Source organism: Cebus imitator, unplaced genomic scaffold (assembly GCF_001604975.1).
Source record: "Cebus imitator isolate Cc_AM_T3 unplaced genomic scaffold, Cebus_imitator-1.0 Scaffold429, whole genome shotgun sequence".
In the NCBI taxonomy this organism is placed as follows: Eukaryota; Metazoa; Chordata; class Mammalia; order Primates; family Cebidae; genus Cebus; species Cebus imitator.
This window is the reverse complement of record NW_016107744.1, coordinates 41500-57390: the sequence shown is the minus strand read 5'-3', so window position 1 is coordinate 57390 and position 15891 is coordinate 41500. Positions and strand designations below refer to the sequence as shown.

The following is a 15891-nucleotide window of genomic DNA, read 5'->3' as shown; positions in this document are numbered from 1 at the left end:
TGTAGTCAGGGAGTGGGACTGTTTCAAAAACATTGTATGCCAGTGAAAATTAGAAATAATATTTTTCTTTTGTAAGAAGTTCATGCTTACTTATTGTGCAAAACTTAGCAAAGATTTTAAGGAATAATTTTCTCAACAACCTTTTAAAGTAGAGGGTTCTTTTATTTAGGGGGAGAAGAACTCCGTTTGAGAGGCAGGATGTGGAAACTAACATGACCCAGGCTGTTTACACAAAGCAGTCTACACCTCCCTGATTATGTCAGAGAATTTTGCCTTTACCTGAGACAGCTGCCTTCTATTAGCACTAGAAACAAATAGTAAAATCTACAGTCACTGATCCATGACCACCTTCCCAGTTTGAATTTTTTTGTCCAAGAGGACCTGGAATCCAGAAACTGAGTTGGTGGAGAGGAGCTGTTGCTAGACATAATATCAGAGGAAAGAAAGTACAGCGTCCACCTTAAAAACAAACCAAGCTATCGAAATGACCATGCATTATAAAATGAACATAATAGGAGCAGGCAGTGCCAGTTTATGATTTATTTCCTTTTACATCATAAAGGAATAAAGATAAAAAGGAAATGGTCTTATCATGATAGTCGAGGCTGCCTCTCCCTCTACAATTTCTGAAACTGTGGTGCATTTAAGGCAGCTCTGAAACAGTTTTGAAATAAATTTAGATGTTTTGGAGGGCAGATACATGTAATGGTTGTTTTACTATTCCGGTTACTATTCTGGAAAAATGGTTGCTATGTCTAAACCTTGATATTTTGCAGATTTCTAAATGCATGTTATTGCATTTGGAAGAAATTCTGTAGTATTGAGAAAATGCAATGCAAAAATGAGTAGAGATACGAGGTCCACTTAACTCAGAACAAAATAGCCTTATTTTCCCACAGTCGAAATAGAGGGCAGGGAAGTCAGGCAGTGGTTTCTGAAAGCCAGCAACCTACTAGCACTGTGCCACTCTCTCGCCTGATCCAGTGCCACTTCCTTCACTTGATATCTGTTTACTTTAGAGGAGGCAGTTTTTGAGAAAGGATCATAAATATCCTGGCCCAGTGCCCCAGGAGCCATGACAAGCAAAGGAACATACTCGCCTGGAGATAGGCTTTGCCATATTTAAATGTGTGGGTTAATTTTTTATCCACTTTAATAACTGTTTTCTTCCTGCTTCTACTTCTTTGCTTTCTCTTTCTGCTCTGAAGCCGTGGGCACAGAAAGCTCTGCAGGCAAGTTGCTCCAGAGCATATTGCAGGACAAACCTGTAACGAATAGTTAAATTCACAGCATCTGGAGTCCTAATCCTTTTCCGAAATGGCAGGTGTGAGTGGCTGTATAAAATATTCTATGTTTATCTTCAACTTCGTGTTCTGGGTAAGTGTTTTCCTTTTAATTATCAATTTTATGCAAGAAAGAGGATCTTGATATAAATATCGTAAACAAGAACAGACTGTACACTAGAGAAATAAGAGAAGGGGAAAATGTATTTTCCATGTACTTGTTTGGATTTGTTTGTTCTTTCTTTGGTTATTTCAGTAATTGAAAATGAGCCAATGACTCAAAAAAGTGCACTTCAGAATCTGTGAGGATAAACATTTCATAAATGTTTTGATATTGCAGCAAAAACAATCACAAAGGAAAAAAAATCCCTTAATTAAAGGACAATTATCCTTAGTTGTATATCAAGCAGGCCTCCCTAACTTAAGGACTCTAGTAAAAACATGGTCCGATTCCATCCAGAGCCCAACTGATTCCCTCCCTTCACCTCTGGGTTTGAACAGGTGAATTGCAAGGTATGGGACAATAAAGATGATTTCCAGAGCCCCAAAGAAAATACAAATGGGTCATGAAAAACTTGAAGGGGAAATGATAAAATTTCTAAATCAAAAGAAGATCGAACCAAGACAGTGGATATATATGTATGTATTGGCATTTTAAAGTTAGCATTTTGCTGTGTCAACACCCCACCTTTTAATTGACAGGGCTTATATTTTAGCGATTTGTTATGTTTCTCTTGAAAGTCCATTGACGTAGACGTAACCAACACATTAATAAGTGGCATCTATCAATGGAAAATGGAAAAACAAGGTGTGAAAAGAGCAGGCTGGGATGTTGGGAAATTGACCTTATCATTTTTAGCATAGACGGTACAATTAAAGATTGTTTAAACATCGGTCCGTGGAAATAGCCTGAAGTATTTAAGTGAAAAAAATATTTTGTAATACTGAATTAAAAGCTAGCTTATCCACTCCAAGGATGAAAGAACTCTGGTTCTGTTTTTGTACCTGGTTGTCTCTAGTAAACAGACATCTCATAGTGTTGCTATATTTCTGTTCTATTAAAATAATGATGAACTTAATTAAACTTAACTACATGAATACAGCTTTGTTGTTTAGACTGACTTTTCATTCAATAATCAGTAGTGCTAATGAGTACAGATAGATATATTGGTGAATTTTAAATAAGCAAGTAAATATTTTAAAAAGTAAAATAAAGGTTTGTACTTTGTACTTTCCTTTTAATGGGCTGCCTTTGCAAATATTAAATGTAGCTCATGCTACATATATGCCAATTTTTTAGTTATTTCTGATACATTTCTTCCCTTGAGATACTTAAATTGATTAAACATTGGGAGTAGGATATATAAAAAAAGAAAAGCCTGTATTCTTTGGTTTGGAGAATCAAAGAGGATAAACATTTCATAAATGTTTTGATATTGCAGCAAAAACAATCACAAAGGAAAAAAAATCCCTTAATTAAAGGACAATTATCCTTAGTTGTATATCAAGCAGGCCTCCCTAACTTAAGGACTCTAGTAAAAACATGGTCCGATTCCATCCAGAGCCCAACTGATTCCCTCCCTTCACCTCTGGGTTTGAACAGGTGAATTGCAAGGTATGGGACAATAAAGATGATTTCCAGAGCCCCAAAGAAAATACAAATGGGTCATGAAAAACTTGAAGGGGAAAGCTTTTTTTTTCTTATGGAGAACTTTGAATATTCACAAAAGAAGACAGAATAGGTAATCAACTCCATTGGGCAGCCACAGTGGCCACAGAAAGATGACCAATCTTTCTCCATTTATACTCTATTCACTTCCCCACCCCATATTATTTTGAAGCACCTCTAAGATATATAATTTTGTCTGCAAGCATTTTAGTATACATCTCTGAAACATAATAATTTTTTATAAAATGTAATCACAGCCAGGCGCAGTAGCTCATGCCTGTAATCCCAGCACTTTGGGAGGCGGAGGAGGGTGGATCATGAGGTCAAGAGTTTGAGACCAGCCTGGCCAACATGGTGAAACCCTGCCTCTACTCAAAATACAAAAAATTACCTGGGCATGGTGGCACATGCCTGTAGTCCCAGCTACTCAGGAGGTTGAGCCTGGAGAATTTCTAGAACCCAGCAGGCATAGGTTGCATTAAAGCAAGATCGTGCCACTGCACTCCAGGCTGGGTGACAGAGCAAGACTCCATCTCAAAACAAAACAAAGAAACAAACAAAATGTAGCCACAATATCATTATTACACTTTAAAAACTTAATAAGAATTTTTAAATCGATTGTCAAATATTCATCCAGGGTTCAAATTTCCAGTTACTTCATAAATGTTCCTGTTAAAATCAGGATCCAAATAAGGTCCACATTTTGTGATTGGTTAATGTATGTTTCATGTCAATTTTAATCTGTTGATTTTCCCTCAGTCAACATCTCTTTTTCTCCCTACTGAAATGTTATGCACTGGTGTGTGTTTGTTTTATCACATTACCCACATTCTGGATGTTGCTATTTGCATACCTGTGGTGCAGCCTGATAAAATGGTCCTTTTTTGGGGCACAGAAATCATAACTGATTTTGTATTCTTTCATCAGGAGGCATTGGATGTCTGATTGTGTCCCTCTTTTGTGATGTTCATAGCCATTGATGGTCAAGTGCCAAAATCCATCATTAGTTCATTAAGAGGTTCAAAGTGATGATATTCTAGTTTCATCAACTTTTCTTTATTTATTAGCTGGAACACTTTCTGCAAGGAGAAATTTCTCATTTACTGTTTCATTTCCTGGGTATTCCCTTTTTAATTTTTTTTAAGTGGCATAAAATACTTCTTTCTTACTCTTTACTTACTGTATCGCAAGTGATGAGTTAAGTTACTAGTGTTTTCCGACAGTGATAAGCTAATATTTCTTTAATTATCATTATGAAATGATAGATCAACTTCATTACAATATTTACCTTTATTAATGTGCAATTTGTTCCATCTCTGGCCAGCAGGAGCTTCTTCAAGATGATTCACGTTCTTTTGAAATGATCATAAATTGATTACCTTTATAGTATTTGGTTTGACATGTTCCAGATCACTTGCCTATTTTCTGCCCAGTCCTGGAATCAGCCATTTATCCAAGAAGTTCAGATATTTTCTTTAAAGAACTGTAGTCATTGTTTTCCTTATATAATTCAGAATATATATGGCACATTTAAACAAACCAAAATATTAATATGCTAATAAATGCGTGGCTCGCACTTTATTGAAGATGTTTCAAAGCACCCAAACCAGTAGCAAACTTCAAATTATGAAACAGTTAAAATATATCTTTGTGGTATTAAAACACCCTGGAAAGTGCTAATAGCTATTGTGAAGACATCAGAGGTCAGTGTTTCATTAAACGGCTAATCAAAAATTTGGAATAGATTTGAATTATCAAAATAACAAAGACAGTCTAGAAAGGGGTAGGTTATAGATTCAGGATTATTTACCTACCTACCTTGATAGGGTTTAAGTTAGATTATAGAGGTCTGTTTCATACCAGACCCAGATATTACCATTGCTTTCTTGGGGAGCTCTGATTATTATCATTATTATTATTATTGGGATGGAGTCTCACTCGATTCCCCAGGCTAGAGCACAGTGGCACAATCCCAGCTCACTGCAGCCCCACCTTCTGGGTTCTAGTGATTTTCCTGCCTCAGCCTCTTGAATAGCTGGGATTATAGACATGCACCACCACACCCAGCTAATTTTTTTGTATTTTTAGTAGAGACGAGGTTTTGCCGTGTTGTCCAGGCTGGTCTTGAACTCCTGACCTCAGGTGATCCTCCCACCTCAGCTTCTCAAAGTGCCAGATTACAGGCATGAGCCACCACACCAGGCAGGAGCTCTTATCATTTTATGGTTATATTATTTGTTTGTTTCTTTGATGATAGAGACATGTCTTTATGATGCTGTAGGTTTCAGTTAGACCTTCGTAACATCCCTTGGCTATTCCTACCACCAGCATATGTGGTAGGATTTACAATCTGTATATAAGAGATTTTGAAATGGAATCTTTCAGTGAGAGCGACAGTTGCAAAAACCAGTGATAACTTCTTAGCCAACAGGCGACATCAATATTTCAAATTAAAATATAGGCAGCAGGAGTCACCTCTGAGGTTAGGGAAGGTTCCTACTTTTACTCTCCCTTCTACGCCCAGCTCAGAGCTCTCAGCTGGAGTTTTACGATTCTTCATAGGAAGTTAGCAATTTGTCACATTCCTAATGTTTACTTAAGTAAAAATTTTAATGATCCCACTGATGTGGTTTTCTTATAGATGCCCAAGGCCTTATGTTTTCAAATGCATTCTTCCAGGTATAACTTGCAAAACTGAGCCTTTGCAAAGTAAAGCCAGATGTTGAAATACCTCTTAGATATGCATATGGTCATTTAATCTAAACAGACCCGGTTCTTTTCAGGGACAACTTGAAATATACCACATAAGCATATGGTGATTTCCATTTGTTAGAATTACTAATTGAAGAAAAATATATAAAAGTAAAAGTTATTCCTGATCACTAATGCTAGCGTTTGATGCAAGTTACAGAACTGTAAGTGCTGCAGACAATAGATAAATTACAGGTATGAAACCTATTTCCCTGAGTCTTGTTTCAAAAATAGATGAAATGCCCCAATTTTTAAATGCTCCTCTCAGTTAGTTCAAGCCTGGGATATTGTAGATGCTTAGGGTGCCTTAGGGGTCTGTGTGAGTATGAAACATGGGGCCTCTGGCTGGTGGATGCAGCGGAATAATGACCAGAGACGGAGAGCTATGGAGAGGCCAGCTCTTAATGAAGGAAAGCAGAATGAGATATATTATCAATCCGAAATGAGTCATAGGGAGGAGCCGAATTGTAAAGCTGAATATATTAGTAACTGAAGGAAGCCAATGCTTGAGGAGGTTTGAAGAGAGCAGAAAGAAGTTGGAACTTGGGGAGAGCCCAAGATCCAGAGTTTCAGTATTCATCATTGTATTTTATGTGATGTTCAGCCCTTGAGACTGGATGTGCTGAGAGCAATTGAAAGATTGGAGGCAAAGCAGACATAACCCTGAGATAGTGGTACACTAAAAAGAATAGGACACAATTATATTTTATTGTGTCCATTGATGAAATCTTTCAAGATGATAACCTAAGAATAGCTGAAATGTATGAATTTAGTAAATACAGTGGTTGCTAGGCCCTATGTAATTAGCATGGAGCTAAAGCGTTAGAGCCCATTGGTTGATAGAACAGGCTGAATGTCAATCAGTAGCTGTGCTTCTCTGGGGAAAATGGTTAACCTCTCTGTGCTTTTATTGTCCTCATCTGTAAAAATGAGGATAGGAGTAGTATCTACCTCATGGGTTTGTGGTGTTGATTAAATAAGTTAATACATACAAAGAAGTAGGAATTAACACTAGATAAATATTTAGGAAAAAGACATTTTGACCAGTATTTTATAGACATATTTATGAAGCAGAAATATGTAAACATTTGGCATAGTGATGAATAAATTTAAATGTTGAGTTTTGAAACAAAGGAGAAATAAGATAGCAAGAACTATAATAAGGCAGAAATTCTTCTATCATAAATTAAGGGAATGGAGAAAAAGTAGATTTTGTAAACAGACTGAGATTCCAATCCTGAATCTACCCCTTCTTGTTCTGGAATATGTCCCTTGGCTTTTCTGTGCTCTAGTCTTTGCATTATTTTTAAAATAATAATGATCATTTTACCTGGCAGGATTAATTGTAAAGATCAACTGAACTATTTTATGAAAACCTGTAACCAAGGACTGACCATCAAAAATAGCACAATTAACATATTTTTCCTGATTCTAAATATTGTAATTGCTTTTTCATTTAAGACTATTAGAATCTACTGTGACAGTATTTCATGCATAATGGACCGTTAAAATAGAAATATAATTTTAGCCCTACTCTGACCCTCCTCTCATCTCACAGGGCGAGCAATCTGCAGGGATAGAGGGATATGTCAACCCGGAGGCTGGCTTTCACTTTGAATATTTAGGACCCAAATTTCCCTGCCCAAATGCCCTGAGAATTCTAAATCAAACCTTTTCCTCCAGGTGATTAAATGGGCACATTTGTCAAGGTAGCAAGATAGGACATATGTTTTCTGTGTGAATTACCTTGAGTTATAACTTCCTGATATAATGCCCTGTGGCCTGTGGGCTGTCATTTGTATTTTTTTCCCAGGCTTTTCAAATGGATGTATAGGTCTACAGGTATTACTTATATGAAAGTTATACTTTTGAAACAACATGGTAAGAATATTACTAAATTTGCATCTTTTTTATTCAGAAACATCAGGATACAGATTAAATGCTGAACATTCATCTCTCTCTAGATGTTTTGAAGCTAAATGAATGTCAGTGGTTATGAGGCCATATTTGTGTGAGGAAAAAAAATGTGGTTAATTTATTTTCCCTAAAATTAAGAGTTATTTAAAAATTAAAATTTGCAGCAGTTATACTGAGTGCTTGATAGAAGATGCACATGAATGCAACCATGGAGACACATGGAGTATACATTTAACACTTGTATTAATCTGTTTTCATGCTGCTGATAAAGACATACCTGAGACTGACAATTTATAAATACAAAGAGGTTTAATGGGCTCACAGTTCCACATGGCTTGGGAGGCCTCACAATCATGATGGACAATTAAAGGCATGTCTTACATGGCAGCAGGGAAACAAGAATGAGAGCCAAGTGAAAGGGGTTTCCCCATATAAACCATCAGATCTTGTGAGACATATTCACTGCCACAAGAACAATATGAAGGAAACTACCTGCATGATTCAATTATCTCCCACCAGGTCCCTAGTACAATATGTGGGAATTATAGGAGCTACAATTCAAGATGAAATTTGGGTGGGGACACAGCTAAACCGTATAAACACTCAATACAATAAACACCATTCATATGGGGCTGAAGATTCTTTTGGAAACCATGATTGCAGAGTCTGCTATAAGTTGGAGATTTTAATTTACTCCACTGGTTTACAGCATCAGAAAATCCAATATTGCATGAGGCCTAGTAGATCAGAACTGCATTAGGCCATGCTTGTAAAGGGAATGCACATTTTACTGTTAATGAACTCTAAATCACAATTTGTCTTATCTTCGTCAAGGAAATTCAGCAGAAGGCCTAATAAAAAATACTGTTGAACAAGTGAAAGATATTGTCACCCTGAAGATTAGAGGGCAAGCACACATCCCTGAAAGAAATACTCTAGAATCCTGAAAAAAAAGTATGTTGAAATTGGTATCCACAACGTGATGCTAAAAAGTAACCCCTCATGAAACAGTGGATGGAGGCCATAACAGAAGATAAATTTTATTGGAGAACCATGGGATGAGATAAAAAGGGAAATACATAAGGACTTCAAGTAAACTACAAGCATAATAGCAGAATTAAACTTCACTGTAGAGATCACATTAGATAAAGACAGTGATAAGTTCTCCCACAGGAAAATCAAAAAAGAAATCAAAATGTTGTGAAAGAAGATAATAGATATAGACAACAGAGAGTGGAAACCCAAAATAAGCTGTACTCCTGAAAAAGAGGACAAAATAAATGGAACAAAAACAGTAATCACATTAATATATGGAAATTTTGTGGAGCCGAAAACATGCCTTGTATGCAGATGGCAAGCGCCTGTTCTACCCCAATTAAAGAAGACATCTATGCCTAAATAAATATTGAGAAAACTACTAACTTAGATAAATAAACATCTTACAAATGTCTAGATACAAATGACAAAAAAGAAAACCAAATAATGCATGAACAAAAATAAGGCTGATAATAGTCTTCTATTGTAACCCTGAAAATCAGAAGACAATGGAACAATGTCTGCTGAGCATTCAGAGCCTTTCACAAATGAATAAGAGAGAAAGATACCTTCAGGTATTCACACTGTAAAATTTACTGAAACATATCCAAAACGATTAAGGTATGAGTAAAAATAGACAGCTGAAGCATGGGAAAATCATGGTTAAATGGCTAACCTTTTTAGGTCTGGAAATGAAGAAGTCAGGTGTCTAAATAGTTGTATTTTTTGTTATCTCAAATGTAAATTGAGAGGATATTTTGAAAGAGATGTAATAGAAAATAGCAATTTGGAAAATTTACTCTGCATTAAAACCCAAGACTGATTACACTAAATGGCATTTATTGGATTATATGGAAGAAACACTGTTAGAGACAAAGAATAGTAAATGCAAACTCCATTAATTCAGCTTAACACAACTTAACCCATCTCTCAGATTTTGATAACTCAGGAAGAAAAAGAAAAACAGGGATACAGGGGATGTAAATGATTCAAAAAATAAAGTATATTTAATTAATTTCTAATAAACCTTGTACCTCTTGAGACTTTGTTGTTTTTTCTAATATCTCTGAATCTTTAGAAATTGATGAAGGAAATGAAAAAACAACAATAACAAAACTCCCAAGTAACAATCCTACAGTCTGCATTCTCTTACCACATTGCAATTGAAGACTTTTAAATAAATATTTAGTAAAAGAAGAAACTTGAAAATTAACAACAACAGTAGCAGCAGCATTACAGTCCTAGTTTGTTAGGGCTTTTGTCTTATTCTTTTTTTTCCCCTCAGGGAAAGCACAAAAAGAGGTTTCTTAAGCTTATCTACAAGGTGTCCATTTTGGGACCAAAAATGATGTAGTTCAAAATTCACTCCTCCTCGTAACACAGTATTTTCAGCACTCTCCAAACACACTTTAAAAAACACCCAAATAAAAAGGTAGAATTTGGAGGGAAGGAGTAGGGATGATTGGAGACACATTATCAGAGAGGAGGAAAAATCAGCATTATACCATTTATCTTTGTTCTAGAGAGTATCTTCCCATTTTTTTTCCTGGTATTTTATGGTCTTTAGTGTCTGCCTGTTCTTAGTTTGCTTGGGCTGTCACAACAAAATACTGTAGACTAGGCGGCTTAAACAGCAGAAATTAATTTTCTTATAGTTCTGGAGGCCAGGAAGGCTAAGATTAAGTGCCAGCCAATTGAGTTTCTGCTGAGGACCCTCTTTCTGTGGCCATCTTCTCATCGTGTTCTCATATGTCCTTCCCCAGGGTGACAATGGAGAAAGAAAGATTTCTGTCATCTAAGGTCACCAGTTCTATCAGATTAGGACCTATTTTCAAGACCTCATTTAATCTTAATTATTTTCTAAAAGCCTATCACCAAAAACAGTTACATTGAAGGTTAGGGCTTCAACATATGAATTTTATGGAGACACAATTAAGTCATTGTAAGGAAGTATCAAAATTGCCTAATTTCTTAGAATGCTGGTTCAGACCAACTCTATCCAGATTCCATAAAATGAAGGCTGTTCTGTGAGAGCTGAGTGAAAACCACAGTGATTCTCTTCAAAGAGAAACCAGAAGCAAGGGAAAGCTAGGCCTAGTCAGTTCTGCAGGGTCCTGGAACCACCATACTAACCCATTTTACTTTTACAGTGTTATCAACAGAAAGTAGGACAGAGCAAGCATTTATTTATTTATTTATACTTTTAATTGTTTAAAACAGTATAAAAACATTAGGGAACAAACCTTAAAATCTAAACTGGGTAAAGGGCTCAAAGAACCATTATGATGGTCAATCTTTTAACAATGGGATGAAGTGGTTTAGTATTTATTCATGACTCAGAAATGGTCATTCTTGATAGAAAATAAATTTACCTTTAAAATTATTGAACAAAGTTATGAATAATTTAATGATATTAGAGTGATATTTACATGGGAATTTTTCCACTCAGATGAGAATGATATACTCTAAGCATTTATTTCATTTTTAAAATGAAGTTTGAAGAAAGGTAGAGTTAGGGATGGAAATGATACTTTGGTTAGCTTCAAAGTTCCTGAAAAAAACTGTCTAGCTCTGAAGATTAGTTGGGCAAAATATTTTTGACTACTGAAACTCTTAAATTTTAATGTTACAGAAAACTTTCAGTGGCTGAGAAGAGTAAAAGTTGCCATCTGAGGGGCAGATAAGATTGATTTAATAAGATTTATGAATGATTTGATGTCTAAATACCTTGAAAAAGTAAATAGTAATACACAAACAAAAAAGTTAAAGTTAAAAAAAAACACTGAATTCTTACTAAGCTCTTACTAAGAATTCTTAAAGTTTTTTCATTGATAGTTTGATAAATATTAGGAAAGAGTGCTAATCATAATAGTTACAAGTTTCATTAGTTACAGCTAAAGGCCAGAGTGACTATTAAGCCAATCATTAAAGATCTACTTGTGAAAAGGAAGAAAAAGAAAGATGATAATCAGTGAACAAACTAAACAACAAACAAAATATTCTGTTGGTGTGAAATTACTGGAAATCCCAGAGAATCTCATTATCATTTGACATAAATTATCACTCACAAACTGATTAACAAAGAGCTGCTAAAATGAGCATTTGTTTTCATTTGCAAACGAAATTAGAATTTAGTGAAAGGATGCTATAAAAACTCAGGATTAGAGAAGTAAGGAAAGTTTTCAAATACGAAAGCAGTGTTTTTAATCATTTGTATTTTATCGTGTAGGTGTGTCTATGTGTGTGTATGAGATAATTGCATAGATTATTTGGCGGTTAAAGAGCTTTGGTGTTTAATTACATTAGTTTTAGGAATTGAAGTATGTTGTAAAGGTAGGTTGGTTAGGAATTGCTCTGGATTTTCTTAAAGTGATAGCACCCAGGATTCCAATTTCTTCATTAAAAATGAGGGGTTTAGACTAAAGTAATTTTCAAGATCTTTTAGGGACCACAGAGTCTGTGGTTACTCAACTACTTATTGTCCTTCCTATTCCTGAACAGAGCCCTTGACTCTATTTCCCCTACAAACTTAATGAGAAGCCATTAAAAGTACTGTTTAAGGGTTCTAGACGTATGTCTCTACCATACATAAAAGCAACGATGCTCCCAGGACATTTGTCTGTGAAAGCACAGCAAGGTCAGAATTGTCAGCTAAGTCCTTCAAGGCCTGCTGTGTCTGGTACGGTACCAGTCTGGCTCTTACCATCTCTATCTAATAATATATCTTTGAGTTTGGGTTTTGAAGCCACAATGCATAACTCTTTTTTTTAAATGGTGAAAGACAAGACTTTTCCTTACACTAAAGTAAAATGTGTTTTACCTTTTATTGTGTTGGCATTGGCCCAAATTAAATAATCTGGTAAAGTCATTAAAGGAATTTAAGAATTTAAGTTCTGTCCGTCATTGTTCCTTTTCTCTGAGTAAGCTTTACCACCTAAAAAAGCTTGTTTTTAAAAGAGTTCATTTGGGTTCAAAAAGCATTGATTGTTATATAGCCTTGTTGCTTAACTGTACATCTTGTCAAATGTTCTACTTTTTCCTGTGTAACCAAACTTCTTCCTTCCTCCTGAATCTTGAGTAAATGGTGATTAGTCAGTCATTCGCCATTTTCCTGGTCCAATATAGCTTCTCACAAACAAACTTAGAGGCATGATAAGGATATTTTTTCTTTAAACTATTGTGACTTTTCTTTTGTATGCTAGCAGAAACACAGGACTAGAATTACATGGAAAATAATCATTCCAGGCCTAATGGAGATAACTTCTTGTCCATAGACCTGTGAGTGAATTGTGGATGAGAAATAGAATTATTCTCATCAAACTTACAAATTACAGTGTAATATTTCAACAATAATCTGTACCTGAATATGTCTAATTTATGTCTTCCAGGTTGTGACAGTAGAATCAATGATAAACTACTGTTGCTAGATAGATGGGAGGGTGTGGAATCAGTTTCATTGGATCCTAATTGTGTTCTAACTTTTTTTCCTGCAGCTATGTGGTATCGTGATCCTGGCATTAGCAATATGGGTACGAGTAAGCGATGATACTCAAGAGGTAAATGTGCAAAAACAGGTCACCCTTTCCCCAATGTAGTTTGTTTCTTTTATAATAATGAAAGTTATGATAATAATAGTAATAAACATGTCTAAAGTGTTTTTCTTGACTGCTTCATGTAATCACTTCTGCTGTTATGTGATTTTATAATTCAGTTCAATCAATCAAAATTACTATGTGACTGGCACTGTGCTAGGTGTGGAAAAATCCTTCTAGAGAATGGAGGAGGTGTTATTCAAAAAAATTCAATGAAATGCAGGTGGGAAGGGGCCAAAGTGGAAATTTTCCTCCTTTACTATTTGTTTAAGGCCAGCCAATGTAGAGCTTGAGGATACAGGCCACCTCTCCTTTTCACCAAGAAGAATAATTTTTATAATAGAAGGTACTGACAATAATTTAGTTGATTCCAAGGTGTTTGGTCCAAAAGGAAAGAAGATGAGAAGTTCTTTTGGAGAAGAAGAATTTGAATCTGTGTTTTAAAGGCAACAAAGTACAAGGACAGTTATTATTTACCTGTGGCAACTGACAGTGAAGGTAACCGCTTGCTACGAGTGGCTGATTGTGCTGGTGTAACTCTGTAATTAGCTGGGGATGTCCAGATCCTTGCTATCTGTATAAGATTAACATAACCCATTTTCCTCCCACACATACCATTTCATGCCCCATGGCAAAGCCCTTACCCAGATCTACAGGTCTGGAGGAAGTGTATTCTATATGGTTAATTCTGGCCTCAACTGTTGGACTCCACATGTGTGGCATCTGTTCCATTCCACATTATCACAAATGTGGAAGGAATTGGGGGAAGGAGGAAGAGGGGAGTGTGCAGGGGTTAAGCTGTCAGTTTTATGAAACATAATGCCACCATGGCGTCATTTCCTGGCTCCTGTGCTTTTATTCTTTTCTCTCCTCTCTTCTTTTCTGGGGCATCCCTCCCAGCAAATTCTTATTCTAACACATCCAGAGCCATTTATTTGTTCCTTGTTTTCTGGGCTCTTGCCACTGTTCAGGATCACCTCTTCTACTGCTAGAGCCTTTTTTAAGGTATTTGCCCACATAAAGAGAGTTTCTCCTCTCTGAAAAGAAATTTGATTCCAAGTTGATAATTACTGCGAGATTATTAAGCCAGCAATTAGGAAAATGCATGTTCTACTAAAACGTATTATGCCATGGTGCAGCTAAATACTTTTGAACACAGCCCAGTGGAAAGAAAGATGAAAAGGAAATTAACGTTTGCTCTGTTTTCTTGCTACAGTGGGTGGCTTTTCTGAAAATTTATTTCTCACTTCACATCTCTGGATGTTTTTCTCTCTCTCTCCTGTTGTTCTTTTCCTTTTAAAATTTGCTTTCTGTCCTTAGAGAGCCCAGGGAACCACAGTGGCAGTTAGCAGCTTTCACATTCTGTGCCTCACCATGGTGAAGAAACTCGGGGGGAGATGGTGTGGCAGCTTTTTAGTAACATCCTAGTCCATCAGGATTTCACTTATTGTTTTCTACTGATAGCTGTAACTGTGACTTCCTGACAGCCTGGAGTTCTGGTGTTTGAGACCAAGAAGAACATTTGAAGATGTGCAGAATTTTCATCCTGTAGAATCCTAAGTCTGACTTTGGGACTCATAATTAAGTCCAGAGATTAACTGTCACCTACTTACAGGGTGCTTTGGCATCTTCAAGATGTGTGTACAGCCTGCAATTTATTTTATTTTATTATTTTACTTCCCGTTGATATTTTCTTTCCCTCCCAGTGCTTCTGGCAAACAAATTTGGTGTTTAGTCTGTTAAAAAAAATTGCACATATTGAATGTATTAAAGGGGAACTATTGTCCTTGAGAGGGTGCTACTCCACATCTGGGGGTATGAATGAATTAATAGAGCTAGACAGCATCTTTAGTTACATTTTGACTCACGCTTCATCAGCCTTTCACCCTGAACAAAAGCCAGTGTCTGCCAGGACAACATTAACCAGCTTGACTTATATATATAAAATTGGCTTGATTTGTATTTATCTCAAGCCAGTGACAAAGAATCAAGACTGAGCAAAGAACTGAATTTCTTGTTAGTGAAAAAACAGAGGTAGCTGTTTTGGAAGGAAAAACGTGAGCATAAACACGCAAAAGGAGGATGTCAGGGAAATGACATCTTTTTGCTGAAGTATCTCAGTATCTCATAGGGACCCTTTTTTCTACCTCAGGATAAACTTAGCACCATGAGGAAAAGCACATGAGAAGCCATCCTTGTCCCAGGAGGTCCTTTTGATCAAAGAGGATTCCTGAGTCCTCATCTTTCAGGCCCAGCCCAATTTCTCTGTCTTTTAAATTCTCTCATTGTCCTAAGACACACAGGGACACAGTATTCGTTCCAGACAGCTTTTCAAACCCTCCTGTGTCTCCCCTGGTGCAAACATCTGAACTCAGATTTCCACTTCATTCTTGAATAAGAATAACCACTTGTTGGGCTGGCCTTGGAACAATGGCCACTGGACAGTCAACACACTGCTTTCTGGCTAGTCTCTGGCAGTAGGTTACCCTGCCCAGCCTAGCATCATAGAAGTATCTCACTACCTGCTGCACAAGTGCTGATCACGCTGTCTCGGCCTCACATGTAGATATTTGAGCTATTATTTGTCTGGGATAGCTGTTCTAACTTCTGTTAACCCAGCTAGCGAGGTTTACATCTTCTTATA

The 15891-nt window shown here is 36.4% G+C and overlaps 1 protein-coding gene across 1 annotated transcript in view; it reads left to right on the top strand.

Annotated features, from left to right (window-relative positions):
* Positions 1-969: 969 nt before the first annotated feature.
* The window catches only part of TSPAN8 (tetraspanin 8), a 31686-nt gene continuing 16764 nt past the window's right edge, over positions 970-15891 (top strand). The window contains exons 1-2 of the mRNA XM_017510072.2: positions 970-1377; positions 13149-13211. Coding sequence (XP_017365561.1) covers positions 1318-1377; positions 13149-13211 — 123 coding nt within the window. The 5' untranslated portion in view covers positions 970-1317. The remainder of the gene's footprint in view (positions 1378-13148; positions 13212-15891) is intronic.